The sequence below is a fragment of the Natator depressus genome, chromosome 8, assembly GCF_965152275.1.
Source record: "Natator depressus isolate rNatDep1 chromosome 8, rNatDep2.hap1, whole genome shotgun sequence".
NCBI classification, from domain to species: Eukaryota; Metazoa; Chordata; order Testudines; family Cheloniidae; genus Natator; species Natator depressus.
Window position 1 is genome coordinate 94,486,873 of NC_134241.1, and position 15,596 is coordinate 94,502,468.

Consider the following 15,596-nt stretch of genomic DNA (forward strand, 5'->3'; position numbering starts at 1 on the left):
AAGGATAGTCTGCTTTAAATCTGAAACTGCTAGGGAGTCTACGCCCAAACTGCACATCATATCATTTTAATTAAATGTAATGTGAATAGAAGTACATTGATGGATACTTGTAATGGAATTAAATCGGCTTTGTGTTGGGATTTAAACATTTCCCTTCAACATTTGCAGTCTAAATGTTGTAGCATGAGAACCAGAAAGCCGAAAGTATCAAGTGTGAGCATCAGAATGACAACTAAATTAGATGATTTAAAACAAATAATTTTAACCTAAGGAGTTATAGAAATGTTAAAACTGACAGTGCCCCTTGAATCCTTAGGACACAGCTAACTATGTCTAACTTTGAGCTTGCTATTTGACCAATACAGTTTAGGTTGATCTGCCCTTCTGGTAATGGGTTGTGCATCACTTCATGTTATGTGTGTGGCTTTTTCATAAGACATAGTAAAGTATGGGATGGCGTCCCTAATGCTTAACCACAAGGATTATTTGAAGGGTATTAAGATAAATTGAGTGATTTGTCTGATTCTTGTCAGTTTAAAAGTAGATATTGAAGTCCGTTTTTGCTGCATTAAAAACCACTGGCTTGTTTAACAAGATGTCAAAGCTTTTGGGTATATAGTTTTGTAGCTTGTCAGGTTGGCAAATGACAAAAATTAATTTGACTGTGGTCTCTCACTAATGGTTTATTTCAACGTTTGTTCTGCATAATATAACTAGTGATGAACAAATTTAGTTATTTTCTCTAATTTCAGGCACATCATTTTCCTGTTCAACCAACTTTTGCTGAGGAAACAGACCAATGCCTGCCTAAAATCTTAAACAGCAATCCTCCCCTTATTATAAAGGTATCTGAACTGCCACGTTGATATTACATGTGTGTTCGCTAAGCCCTGGTCTATGCTACAGAGTTAGGTTGATGTAAGCTGCCTTGCATTGACCTAACTCTATAAGTTTCTACACTAAAATGTAGCTCCCGCTGAGTTAACTTGCCCACAATGCCAACTTAACTCCACCTCCACGAGAGGAATAGTTCTTAAGTCGATGCAGTGTCAGCGTAAACATTGCATGGCTTACATCGACTGTTGCTGGCTTTCAGAAGCTGACCCACAATGCCACACACTGACAGTTCAATCACTGCAAGCGCTCCTTGTGAAGATGCGCACCACTGACGCAATGAGCATAGTGTGGACACACAAGTGATTGAATTACTGTGGTAGCTGTACGTCGACGTAACTTAGGTCAATATAGTTTTGTAATGTAGACATACCCTAAGACTTCCTGACTGCAGATAATGGGAGACTTAAGTATAATAATTTTGACTGCAGCAAATGTTCCTTTAAAAAATCAGCCTAATTCAGAACAGTCAGAAACATTGTGCAGTGCTTAAACTTCTGTCTGTGGGTTTCATAGTGATACCTTATGTTTGTTTGCTGTACAGGATCAGTGTTTAAGCTGAAGGAAGATTAATTTAGGTAGAAGGAAGCAGTTTCTGGTATTTTATATCACGTAGTCAATTGTGTGTGTACAATACTGTACACTTCTGTTAAAACAGAGCATATATGAAATTCCATTCACTTTGTGTTAACTGCTTTTCAAGCTTGTATCTTTGTCAGATGAATAGGCACTGTTCAGAATTACATGTATGAGATTAAATATATGCACATTTTTGTGTACTCAACGCTTCTGATGCTGCTGCATATCTCCTATTGTTTATCCCTGTTTCCTATCTTCAAGACCCAATATTTTCTTGGATTTTCTGTCCTCAGTAAAAATATATATTTCTAAAAAGGCAATAACACAAAAATTAACATTATTCACAAATTGTAGTGGCAAACGTCCTGTGAATTTAACCACGATAAATGTAGAACTTTGCGTTCTGAAGTGACAAATATAGTGCTTGAACCAATTTACTAAATGTTGCTCTTATTTTGAGGTGTGAAGTCTCAAATTGGTGTTTTTACAAATGATCTAGCTGAGAATATTTCCTTGCACAGGCAAGTGCTATAGTTAATGATTTCAGAGACTTATAGCTTATTTTAACACTACTGCTGAGATGCATTACAACTCCCAGTGTTTCCAGTTCTATTACATTTTGGAAGAGGGCTTGCAGAAGAGAAGTGACCATGAACAGAATTTAACATGTGCAAAGCCTAGTTTGTAATGATTCCTGAAATTGTAATCTCATCTTTATTAAAAGCGTAATTTATAACTGCATTTTGTTTATATCTGCAGGATTTGAGAAATCACACCAGTGATACTCAGACTCAGGCTCGGGAGCAGCAAGTGGCTCCTTAATGTGTCTCCTGCTGCTTTTTGCAGCACATGATATTAAATCACTGTGTGATATAATTATTAATCAGGATGCTTATGTAGTATGAATATAGAGTATTATAGTAAATGAAACAATGAATTTACATTACTGAGGCACTTTTGGGTAATGTTGATTGCTAATTTGGCTCTTGAACCATTGAGGTCTGTGTATCACTGAATCACAGTATTTTGGGGCATCTATTTGGTCCTTGATAAATGTTCAGAAAAGCACTGACACAATTTTTAAATAGTATGACTGACTTGTTATGTAGCCGTGGCAGGCAATGAGAGAACTTACCTTAAAATTATGCTTTCATTTCAATGTAAATTCCATGATTTCTGTCTTGTGTTTAACCACTAGAGCCAGAAACTGGCACTTTAGACTACTCAATGACAAATGAAATGGCATAAAGTCTGCAAAGTTTTCTACAAAGTTCTGATTCACTCAACAGCCCCAATATGAAATTAATCTTTTTCCAGTGGTTAAAGTGAGGGAATCATTCTCCCATTGTTCAGCCTGATTAAATGTTTTTCAGTCATGTGGCTGAATTTTGCCCACAGTTATGGTATCTGTGCACAAATCCCATCGACTTCATTAGGGATAGCATTTTTAGGAAGAATTCTGTGCTGAAATCCAAAAACAAAACCAGTAGATTTTGACTGAAGCGAGTATAAGTGGTCAACTTCTTTTTATAACTTATGAAAACATTTTCCTCCTTTGTAGTTCTTGGCCTTACAGGACTTGATGTTACTTTCCCAGTATTCTCCTGTGCGACGACAAGAGGTCTTCAGCCTCAGTCAGCCAGGTATTGGTAAAATTAATTCTCCATGGCTATAAACTTTTAAGAACTGTTCTAATCGTAAGATTTTTTTTTTAAATAATGTAATAATTTGAAGCATGCTTCATAAACCACGGGGACTTGTATATAAAAAGACCCTGGCATCAGTTTGGCATCATTTGGAGGAGCCTTGATAGTGTTGTGTCCTCTACTAAACTCACCAAATACTAGTGCCTGCTGTTTGTTTGTTAAATGATAACTGTGAGGTGGGTCCTAGAGCAGGGGTGGCCAACCTGAGCCTGAGATGGAGCCAGAATTTACCAATGTACATTGCCAAAGAGCCACAGTAATACGTCAGCAGCTCCCCACCCTGCTCCCAGCGCCTCCCACCCACTGGCAGCCTTGCCAATCAGCGCCTCCCCCTCCCTTCCCACACCTCCCAATCAGCTGTTTTGTGGCATGCAGGAGGCTCGGGGGGATGGGGAGGAGTGAGGGCATGGCAGGCTCAGGAGGTGAGGCGGGAAGGGGTGGAATGGGGACAGGGCCTGTGGCAGAGCCAGGGGTTGAGCAGTGAGCACCCCCCAGCACATTGGAAAGTTGGTGCCTGTAGCTCCAGCCCCAGAGTCGGTGCCTGTACAAGGAGCCGCGTATTAACTTCTGAAGAGCTGCATGTGGCTCTGGAGCCACAGGTTGGCCATCCCTGACCTACAGTATCAAAAGCAGAGTGGTATTGACATCACAGATCATAAGTTTAAACCAAATGATAGAATAACAGATGTGCATAAAAGCCTACTGTGAGGATGTGAGTGAGATGGAACCAAGCATAACAAATGAATCAACCCTGCAGCTGTGAAAGCAAACAGTTGCTGTGATATAAAATAAAGTGTATGAGACTCTTAACATACTAAGAGATGCTGTAGGAGGTCAATAAAAACTGTCTTGAGTCCATTGGGGAACTTTTGTTGCACCTCATCAGGCATTCTGGTGTTATGGACTAGCTTCAAAACTCTTTATTACCATAACTGACATCACTTTTTTGGTCGTCTTAAGTCTCAAACCTACTAAGCAACTAATGGGCCCAAATTCAGCCCTCCAATCTGCCCATGAAATTCTCATTGAGATTACTGGGAGCAGCAAGTGTGGCTTGAAGGTTAGAATTTGGGCAACTGTCTGGAGCAGCAAGTGTGACTTGAAGGTAGAATTTGGGCAACTGTCTGTCGCGTATCTGGTGACTAAAAACTCTCTCAGGGTGAAAATGCAGCATGGCTTTCCTAGGAATTTCATGTTTCAGATAATTCTCTAAGCTTGTACTAAAAGTAAAAGCAAACATAAACACAACTGTCAAAACAGGCTTGGTGGTACCTGTGACTTGAGTAGAGAGAGAACATCTGTTGTGCCTTCAAATAATTTTTCTGTGTTCTGGTAGGTGGGCATCCTCACAACTGGACAGCAATATCAAAAGAGTGCTTGACTCTTTTGAGTGACTTGACGCAGAAACTGATTATGCAGCAGGAAGCTGCAGCTACAAATGGGAGAGTGAAACAGCCATCTACAGGAGAAGTAGGAAGATCCCTGAGATCTTCAGGTATCTTTGTATGGGAGAAGATTCACAATAGCTGTTGTGGTGAGGTTTAAACCTGCATCTACCCCCAAAAGACATGCTGTATTGCAAGGGGTAATGTAATAATACTAGTATAAATTAATATGGAGAACCAAGTGGGTGGTTGTACTGTTCTCAAGTATTAAGGGAACACTGTTAGCTTAAAAATAATTGTTTTTTAACCTACTTTTGTTACAATTAACACCAAAGCGAACTAAAACAGAAAACTTGGAGAGAGAAGACCTTTTCCAGGTTACTTAGTGCACTTGATAGCACTCTTGTTGTCTTTTTTTCTTCCATATTTGTGTGGCTTAAGGAAGTCAAACTATTACTTTTTTTACTAAGTGGTGGAACCTGTTGTAGAGAGGGCTAAAATGTTGCTATAACCCATTTTCTGACTCTGGTGCTGCCTGTAATTTACTATTGCTAGTTTAAGGTGGTAAAATTAGTCTTGATCTAGTGCTGTAGGAGTTTGAGGAACATTTGTTATGATTCAGCTAGTGTTGGTGTAGGAATGTGCAAATAACACTTTAAGGAGAGGCTAGACATGCTGTTTACCAAATTGTCTCGGAATAAGAACTGGAAGTACAAATATTGTACAGAAAATGTCAATCTGTATTGGTGTGTATTAAAAAAAAAAAAAAAAATCCATGAAGGTCCTCCTTAGCTTTTGCAATTCTTAAATCCATAGATAAGATTGAACATAGACTAAAAAGTAAGGGTTCTGAATGTAACGGTGGTAATAGACTTCCAATGGAAACCGTATATCTTGCATTAAGAACTCTCACCAGAAATTGAGTGCTGAAATAGCTATGGGAATAGTAACCTTAGGGGAGACACTAGTAGAAAAATGGGTTGACATATGCCAGCTTGTGTGTCTCCATGCAATGTGTTCTTTATCACCAGAAGCAGCTGTTACAGAAGAAATGGCCTTCCAGACACAGAGATATAATGTCGTTTCGAGAGCCCACGTACCTTCCCTGGTTAAATCATCCCTCTTGCCTCTAAAGGCATTGTCTACATCTGATCTTGGAAGCTCTTTTGGTTCACCTTTCAGTTCTCCTGCTCTAAATCACAAGGCTGGAATTCTGGATTTAAACTCTCCTTGGCATGGATCAGTCCAAAGTCCTCATGTTATGAGAAGAGGACCAAAGCTGTGGACATCAAGTTCAGGTGGGGATCTTCAGTTTCAATCCCCTCTCATCCTCCTCTCTGTAGGTATAATTGGAATATTGTCTTGACTGCACAAATCCTTATCTTTGGAGTTAAACGATTGGTCTATGGGGAGGGTAGCTATTTTTCTCAAACTCGACTGGATTTCTCTTGTAGATCTCAAAAAGAAAAGGAGTACTTGTGGCACCTTAGAGACTAACCAATTTATTTGAGCATAAGCTTTCGTGAGCTACAGCTCACTTCATCGGATGCATACTGTGGAAAGTGTAGAAGATCTTTTTATATACACACAAAGCATGAAAAAATACCTCCCCCCACCCCACTCTCCTGCTGGTAATAGCTTATCTAAAGTGATCACTCTCCTTACAATGTGTATGATGATCAAGGTGGGCCATTTCCAGCACAAATCCAGGGTTTAACAAGAACGTCTCATAGAATCATAGAATATCAGGGTTGGAAGGGACCCCAGAAGGTCATCTAGTCCAATCCCCTGCTCGAAGCAGGACCAATTCCCAGTTAAATCATCCCAGCCAGGGCTTTGTCAAGCCTGACCTTAAAAACCTCTAAGGAAGGAGATTCTACCACCTCCCTAGGTAACGCATTCCAGTGTTTCACCACCCTCTTAGTGAAAAAGTTTTTCCTAATATCCAATCTAAACCTCCCCCATTGCAACTTGAGACCATTACTCCTCGTTCTGTCATCTGCTACCATTGAGAACAGTCTAGAGCCATCCTCTTTGGAACCCCCTTTCAGGTAGTTGAAAGCAGCTATCAAATCCCCCCTCATTCTTCTCTTCTGCAGACTAAACAATCCCAGCTCCCTCAGCCTCTCTTCATAAGTCATGTGCTCTAGACCCCTAATCATTTTTGTTGCCCTTCGCTGGACTCTCTCCAATTTATCCACATCCTTCTTGTAGTGTGGGGCCCAAAACTGGACACAGTACTCCAGATGAGGCCTCACCAGTGTCGAATAGAGGGGAACGATCACATCCCTCGATCTGCTCGCTATGCCCCTACTTATACATCCCAAAATGCCATTGGCCTTCTTGGCAACAAGGGCACACTGCTGACTCATATCCAGCTTCTCGTCCACTGTCACCCCTAGGTCCTTTTCCGCAGAACTGCTGCCTAGCCATTCGGTCCCTAGTCTGTAGCGGTGCATTGGATTCTTCCATCCTAAGTGCAGGACCCTGCACTTATCCTTATTGAACCTCATCAGATTTCTTTTGGCCCAATCCTCCAATTTGTCTAGGTCCTTCTGTATCCTATCCCTCCCCTCCAGCGTATCTACCACTCCTCCCAGTTTAGTATCATCTGCAAATTTGCTGAGAGTGCAATCCACACCATCCTCCAGATCATTTATGAAGATATTGAACAAAACCGGCCCCAGGACCGACCCCTGGGGCACTCCACTTGACACCGGCTGCCAACTAGACATGGAGCCATTGATCACTACTCGTTGAGCCCGACAATCTAGCCAACTTTCTACCCACCTTATAGTGCATTCATCTAGCCCATACTTCCTTAACTTGCTGACAAGAATACTGTGGGAGACCGTGTCAAAAGCTTTGCTAAAGTCAAGAAACAATACATCCACTGCTTTCCCTTCATCCACAGAACCAGTAATCTCATCATAAAAGGCGATTAGATTAGTCAGGCATGACCTTCCCTTGGTGAATCCATGCTGACTGTTCCTGATCACTTTCCTTTCATGTAAGTGCTTCAGGATTGATTCTTTGAGGACCTGCTCCATGATTTTTCCAGGGACTGAGGTGAGGCTGACCGGCCTGTAGTTCCCAGGATTCTCCTTCTTCCCTTTTTTAAAGATTGGCACTACATTAGCCTTTTTCCAGTCATCCGGGACTTCCCCCGTTCGCCACGAGTTTTCAAAGATAATGGCCAAGGGCTCTGCAATCACAGCCGCCAATTCCTTCAGCACTCTCGGATGTAACTCGTCCGGCCCCATGGACTTGTGCACGTCCAGCTTTTCTAAATAGTCCCTAACCACCTCTATCTCCACAGAGGGCTGGCCATCTTTTCCCCATTCTGTGATGCCCAGCGCAGCAGTCTGGGAGCTGACCTTGTTAGTGAAAACAGAGGCAAAAAAAGCATTGAGTACATTAGCTTTTTCCACATCCTCTGTCACTAGGTTGCCTCCCTCATTCAGTAAGGGGCCCACACTTTCCTTGGCTTTCTTCTTGTTGCCAACATACCTGAAGAAACCCTTCTTGTTACTCTTGACATCTCTTGCTAGCTGCAGCTCCAGGTGCGATTTGGCCCTCCTGATATCTTTCCTACATGCCCGAGCAATATTTTTATACTCTTCCCTGGTCATATGTCCAACCTTCCACTTCTTGTAAGCTTCTTTTTTATGTTTAAGATCCGCTAGGATTTCACCATTAAGCCAAGCTGGTCGCTTTCCATGTTTACTATTCTTTCGACTCATCGGGATGGTTTGTCCCTGTAACCTCAACAGGGATTCCTTGAAATACAGCCAGCTCTCCTGGACTCCCTTCCCCTTCATGTTAGTCCCCCAGGGGATCCTGGCCATCCCCTCTCTGAGGGAGTCGAAGTCTGCTTTCCTGAAGTACAGGGTCCGTATCCTGCTGCTTACCTTTCTTCCCTGCGTCAGGATCCTGAACTCAACCAACTCATGGTCACTGCCTCCCAGATTCCCATCCACTTTTGCTTCCCCCACTAATTCTACCCGGTTTGTGAGCAGCAGGTCAAGAAAAGCGCCCCCCCTAGTTGGCTCCCCTAGCACTTGCGCCAGGAAATTGTCCCCTACGCTTTCCAAAAACTTCCTGGATTGTCTATGCACCGCTGTATTGCTCTCCCAGCAGATATCAGGAAAATTAAAGTCACCCATGAGAATCAGGGCATGCGATCTAGTAGCTTCCGTGAGTTGCCGGAAGAAAGCCTCATCCACCTCATCCCCCTGGTCCGGTGGTCTATAGCAGACTCCCACCACTACATCACTCTTGTTGCACACACTTCTAAACTTAATCCAGAGACACTCAGGTTTTTCCACAGTTTTGTACCGGAGCTCTGAGCAGTCATACTGCTCCCTTACATACAGTGCTACTCCCCCACCTTTTCTGCCCTGCCTGTCCTTCCTGAACAGTTTATAACCATCCATGACTGTACTCCAGTCATGTGAGTTATCCCACCAAGTCTCTGTTATTCCAATCACGTCATAGTTCCTTGACATCACCAGGACCTCCAGTTCTCCCTGCTTGTTTCCAAGGCTTTGTGCATTTGTATATAAGCACTTGAGATAACCTGTTGATCGCCCCTCATTCCCAGTATGAGGCAGGAGCCCTCCCCTCGCAGACATTCCTGCCTGTGCTTCCTCCCGGTATCCCGCTTTCCCACTTACCTCAGGGCTTTGGTCTCCTTCCCCCGGTGAACCTAGTTTAAAGCCCTCCTCACTAGGTTTGCCAGCAGGCTGGCAAAGATGCTCTTCCCTCTCTTCGTAAGATGGAGCCCGTCTCTGCCCAGCACTCCTCCTTCATGGAACACCATCCCATGGTCAAAGAATCCAAAGCCTTCTCTCCGACACCACCTGCGTAGCCATTCGTTGACTTCCACGATTCGACGGTCCCTACCCAGGCCTTTTCCTTCCACGGGGAGGATGGACGAGAAGACCACTTGCGCCTCCAACTCCTTTATCCTTCTTCCCAGAGCCACGTAGTCCGCAGTGATCCGCTCAAGGTCATTCTTGGCAGTATCATTGGTGCCCACGTGGAGAAGCAGGAAGGGGTAGCGATCCGAGGGCTTGATGAGTCTCGGCAGTCTCTCCGTCACATCGCGAATCTTAGCCCCTGGCAAGCAGCAGACTTCTCGGTTTTCCCGGTCAGGGCGGCAGATAGATGACTCGGTCCCCCGGAGGAGAGAGTCCCCGACCACCACCACCCGCCTTCTCCTCTTGGGAGTGGTGGTCGTGGAACCCGCAACCTCAGGACATCGCATCTCATGCCTTCCAACCAGCGGAGTCTCCTTCTGCTTTCTCCCCCCAGACATATCATCTGGTCCACTCTCCGCAATGGTACCTGTGGAGAGAACATGAAAGCGGTTGGTTACCTGTGTCTGTGTTACTGGAACCCGGACATTCCGCTTACCTCTTCTGGAGGTCACATGTTGCCAAGCTTCTTCACTGGCCTCTTGGCTCCTCTGTGCAACCTGCTCTATATCTTTAGAGCTTTGTGCCCCTAGAAGCCTATCCTGTGTTTTGTCCAGAAAATCCTCAGTTTCTCGTATACAAGGCAGGGTCGTTATCTGTTGTTCCAGACCTTCAGTCTTCTCTTCCAATATGGAGACCAGCTTGCACTTTGTACAGACAAAGCCGCTTCTGTCCTGTGGAAGAAAGACAAACATGGCACATCCAGTGCAGGTCACAACAGCTGAGCCCCCCCCCCCCCCCCTTCCATATCACCTACCTACTATGAGCTTCCTCAGAGACGTTTGCAAGACGTAAGCCTCACTGGGCTCACTCCAGGCGAACTCCCAGGCAAACTCCTGCTGTGAGCTGCTCTGCTGTCCCCGCTGCTCAGCTGGTTCGCTGCCGCTCAGCTGGTTCGCGAGGCTCTGGCTATTTTTAAACAGCCAGGCTTCCCTGACGCAAACAGACAGACAGTCTCGGGGCGGGGTGTAGGAAAAAACAAGGGGAAATAGGTTACCTTGCATAATTTTTTTTCCTACACCACCCACCCACCCCCCGATGCTCTTGTTAAACCCTGGATTTGTGCTGGAAATGGCCCACCTTGATTATCATACACATTGTAAGGAGAGTGATCACTTTAGATAAGCTATTACCAGCAGGAGAGTGGGGTGGGAGGAGGTATTTTTTCATGCTTTGTGTGTATATAAAAAGATCTTCTACACTTTCCACAGTATGCATCCGATGAAGTGAGCTGTAGCTCACGAAAGCTTATGCTCAAATAAATTGGTTGGTCTCTAAGGTGCCACAAGTACTCCTTTTCTTTTTGCGAATACAGACTAACACGGCTGTTACTCTGAAACCTGTCTTGTAGATCTGCAAATGAATGGCTCTCCTCAAGCGTCCTTCCCTGTGATCTCTGTTGCAAGAGTTGGTAATGAAGCAATACAGCCAAGCTTTATTTATACATGGCTCCAGAACAAGCAAGAGCAGGTGGAGTAAAAATTGCATTACGAACCAGTTAAAACCAGCTTCTGTTTTTGTATGTAGCATGTAAGATTGGGGTTTTTTTGGTTTGTTTTTTTAAAAGGGAAACTTCATCTTATTGTATGACCTTTCTCCTCAGATTATCTGACCTAATCTTAATTTTTTAAAAAATTTTTAAAAACCACCCTAATTCTTCAAAACACTCTTCTCTGTATAGAAAGTTTAGGGACTATAAGGTTGTGGAAGGGTTAAATTGCATATCAGAAAGGTTGCCTGTGTGTGTGTGTATTTCTTAATCTTCATTTTTTCGCTCTTTTACTCAGGTTAGGAGTTTCTTGTCAAAACGAGTGCTGATAATGTATTTCTTCAGCAAGGTAAGGATGAATGTATGTTTTGTGACAGCATTTGATTGGGTACACCAGAAACACATGGGCAGAAGTGGGTTCTAATCCTGTATTAAGTGAACCCTCTAAATTTGGTAGTAACATTTCTAGAACATCTTTTATTCCAAGATCTTACTGCATTTTACATACTGTTGTACTGAAGCCTCCAATATTGGAATCATGTATAGAAGCATTACTGTTCTTTACCACAGGTAAACTGAGGTGCATAAATTGCAATTTCCCCAAAGTCCCACATAGCATCCGGGCCAAAATTAGAACTTAGGAATCCTGACTTCATATCACTACACTAACTGCTAGATAACAGTCTCTAGTTATACCACTTAAAACCAGACTTCTCAGGGGGTTGGTTCTTGTGATGTGGACAAACAACGGGAACTTTCCATAAATCCTTTTGTCAGATGGTCAACCTGCTAGAAACTTTTTTTAAATATTAATATTGGCACAAAAGATTAAATAAAATAAATAGGTAGAGCTCAGTATTTTTTAAACTGTAGATTTAGTTTAATTGACGTACATGATCCAATAATGTGATAAAATTATTCAAAGGATTTCCCTTAATTCTGCTTTTAATCTTTCATAGGCTTAAATGAACATTACCACTGGGCCAGCTCATGTCCCCCCATGTCTCTGCACAGAGGGACCCTCTGCATGCAGATCTCCTCTGCCTAGGATCAAGGGAGGGGTTCAGCTGCCTCACAGCAATTTTTATGCCTCCCAGTTCTGGCCCCACAGAGACCCTTGTGAAGTCTGGGGTAGAGACTGGGCTATATTTGGCCAGTCAGTGGAGCTATGGCATGTACATTGTCCCTCAAGCACAGGGCTTAATTTGTGCCAGGGCTGAGCCCCGGCACCTCTAGGCTTGGCAGTTCATAGCCCCGGCACCTCTGGGATTGCTGTGTCTGTTAGGAAAGTAAAAAAACTGCTTCAGCCCCGGCACCTCTTTCATTACAAATTAAGCACTGCTCACGCCCCGTTGAAGTTAGTCAGAACAGATTATATAGCCCTATTTTTTGTGAAGTCCCCACTCATGGTTTTCGTGGGCAACTGCAATCAGGAAACTGGGGGTACCACTCGGAGGGCAGAGCTAATGTGCCTGTACAGGGCTTTTAAATGGCCCTGGCCTCCCATGCATCTTCTGAGAGCTGCCTGTTTTACAGGTGGGTCCTGCAGCCTTTTCTGTCAGGGTGGGAGGTGATACATAAATACAAGTAGCTTGCCAGATCCTGGGTTAGGTCTGCCCCGCATTTTGAAGCGTGGTTATTTTGTGCAGGCATGCAGATCCCATGGCGGACATTAGCTGCAATGGAGATGAGCGTGCTATAACTATTTAGAGCAGGCAAGTCCCAGTTAAATGGTTCGGTACCTACAGTAGACGCCAGTAAAACTCTATAGCAGACCTTTTCCGGTGGGGACTACACTGTATAACTGTGTATACTGGGCATTTATGGTCTTGTTAAAGAATGTTTGGGGTTGTATTTGAAACAAACAACTTTGATGGCTGGCTGACTGGGGGGGGGCGGGGAAACCTATATGCTTTTCTGAAATCTTATGCTTTCTCCTCAGCATCCAGAGGCCTTGATCCAGGCTGTCTTTTCTGATGCCCAAATGCACATTTGGGCATTAGAAGGTAAGCAACCTCCATTTGAATTAGTGTTTGTTATTCTGGGTTTGTGGTACAACAGCAGTGGACATCATGAAAGGGCCCCAATTCCAGACTTGCTGTATCCATTACTATGTAAATGGATTTAAATAAAGCTCTTCTATTGTAAGTATAACCCACGCTCACACCGTGTGGCTGTTTGTCCACCTCTAGTGGCTGGACTATATAGATCGGACTCTGCTATTGGCTTTGAGCTAGCAGACTTGGATCTCTTAGCTCAAGCAGTCGATGTTCATGGTTTTAGATCCAAAAATCCTGGGTTTAATCCCCACAGTTGATAGCCATCTGGGGCAGCAAGTTACTTCTGTTTTAGTGAAGCATATGCAACATTGAACTTGTAATATAAGACCACAAAAGGAAACCCATTTTCAATTAAGGCGCACTGTGAGTACTTTTCCCTGTTCAGCACAGAACCCAGCACTATACTGGTTCCCTGTTGGATAATCTCAGAGCAGTGTGAGATGCTGTAATACTAAACAATAATGTAATCTTAAGAACACAAGCATTCTCTATACAAACATCGGAAGACTCTGCTTGCTCCAAGAAATGACCTTCTGAGTTAAGACAAACAATAGGTGGAAGTAATGGAGGGAGGTGGAGTGGAGAGAACAAAGGTAACAGCGATGAAAACGCATGGTTGCATCAGATAGCTATTTGCCCAGTTTGGAGAGTTTTTTAAATAGAGACACATGAGCAATAGATATTATAGCAATAATTCCTGCTGGCAGTCTGCCTAGTCACGACCAACATAATTGACTGATTATTTATATTATGTTAGTACCTAGAAACCCCATTGTGCTAGGCTAGGCACTGTACAGCAAACTAAAGACTGCAATCCCTGTGCTAGAAAACTGGTAATTTACATAAGACAGAATTCAAAAGACAAAGGGGACAAGGGTGAGTTCAGGGGGATAAGAACTATAAATTAAACATAGTTTGGCAGAAAAACAGATGTGACAGCTTGCCATTTACCTACCAGTGCCAGATGGAAGTGACTTCTGGGTATCATGGCAGAGGTAAGTTTTGAGAAGGGATTTAAAAGAATAAAGTGGAAGTTTTACCAATATGTGGAGGAAGTATTGCCCATGCAAAACGGGCAGTGTGGGTTAACTAACCGTTAATGGTTCCTAACGGGATAATGCTTGGTTAGAGCTATGGAGCTAGTTCTGGTGATCTCTAAGTGTACGACTTGCAAGGTGATGGGAAAGGCAGCAAAGGTAGATGGGCAGCTAAGGCAACAAATCTGGGGATAGTTCATACCATGGAGCAAGTTAGAGCAGCCTCAGGACAGCTGTAACCTGCAGCTGGCTGCACTGTACTTCAAGGGATCTCCCCCACACTAGTGGAATCTTCAGGTTGCAGATGCTGTAAGCTGCAGTGGGGGCCAGGATCTGGCCCATTAAATCCCTAGAATTGCAGCATGTTTGTTCCGTTTCTGGAGGCTAAATTAAGATTAGTTAGGTCTTCGTTATATTAGACTTAATATTAACTTCTTTCTTTGCTTGGAGGTCTATCTCGTTTGGTAGCAGCCTCATTTACTGAAGACCGATTTGGAGTTGTCCAAACTACTCTGCCAGCTATTCTGAATACCTTACTGACTCTTCAGGAGGTGAGGATCCTTGACATCTCCTTAGTGCAACACTAGTTCAAGGCGGAAGTTTTCCTGTTCGTTTTCCTGTGTCTCACTGTGGCACTGCTGACTGACTATAAAATGAAACACTTCTGTCACCACTTAAAATGGCTTATCGTAATCTTCAGTTAAGCTAAACAAAGCACCAGAGTCCTTTTTTAGACTGAATAAATACCTCATTAGATCCTTCTTAACTGACATTGCACTTGGAAAGTTTTTTAAATTATACAAAATGCTCAATTATAAACATTGTCTCATGGAAGTAACTATTATTATAGTGTCAACATAAGCGTTTAGGATTTAATCTTCAGCTTGATCACAGACATCCCTCACATGTAACGTACAGCATTTCAATTTCAGAGCCAACAAATTACAGGAGATCAAACCTGTTTCATGTTTCTCAGCAAATATTAGAACATTACTTTAGAAGCAATTATCATATCACTACATGATGTATTTGGGAGTGTGTTAATCACACAGATGTGTCTCCAAGGTAATGTTATGTGCCATTTATTATAATCACTGTTCTGTCTTAATGGCAGATTCTCAGAATTTTAGAGAGAATTAAAATCAGTCAGCCGAAGACATTCCAAAACCATGCAATGGAGCTGCTTCCTTATTTCTAAAAGATTAGTCATGGCAAAGTTGGGAATTCTTCCTTCTACTTCAGTGTTTGTACTATGTTCAGTATTTAAAGAATATAAAATGAGGTTCTCCATTTATGGAAAGTCTGCTCCTGTATTTCCATTGGCCAAGATGCAGAAGGAATGCTGGGTCAAGCTGTCTCCAATCTTTTTTTACTCGTCAGTGGTGAAACTTCTGAATTTGCTGTTTGTTAGTCTCTTCGCTTTACTTGGCACAACCACCTGTGCTGCTAGAGTTTGTTTGAAATAGA

At 43.1% G+C, this 15,596-nt stretch overlaps 1 protein-coding gene across 3 annotated transcripts in view; it reads left to right on the top strand.

The window, feature by feature from the left end:
• Nucleotides 1-15,596, top strand: part of NDC1 (NDC1 transmembrane nucleoporin) — a 32,926-nt gene that overhangs the window by 15,709 nt on the left and 1,621 nt on the right. Inside the window, exons 9-16 of one of the 3 annotated variants that reach the window (XM_074961705.1) lie at nt 753-845; nt 3,035-3,116; nt 4,516-4,713; nt 5,596-5,862; nt 10,895-11,013; nt 11,331-11,381; nt 12,975-13,038; nt 14,580-14,680. In XM_074961705.1, the coding sequence (XP_074817806.1) occupies nt 753-845; nt 3,035-3,116; nt 4,516-4,713; nt 5,596-5,862; nt 10,895-11,013; nt 11,331-11,381; nt 12,975-13,038; nt 14,580-14,680 (975 nt within the window). The remainder of the gene's footprint in view (nt 1-752; nt 846-3,034; nt 3,117-4,515; nt 4,714-5,595; nt 5,863-10,894; nt 11,014-11,330; nt 11,382-12,974; nt 13,039-14,579; nt 14,681-15,596) is intronic. The other 2 variants (XM_074961706.1, XM_074961707.1) reach the window with 2 other exon arrangements.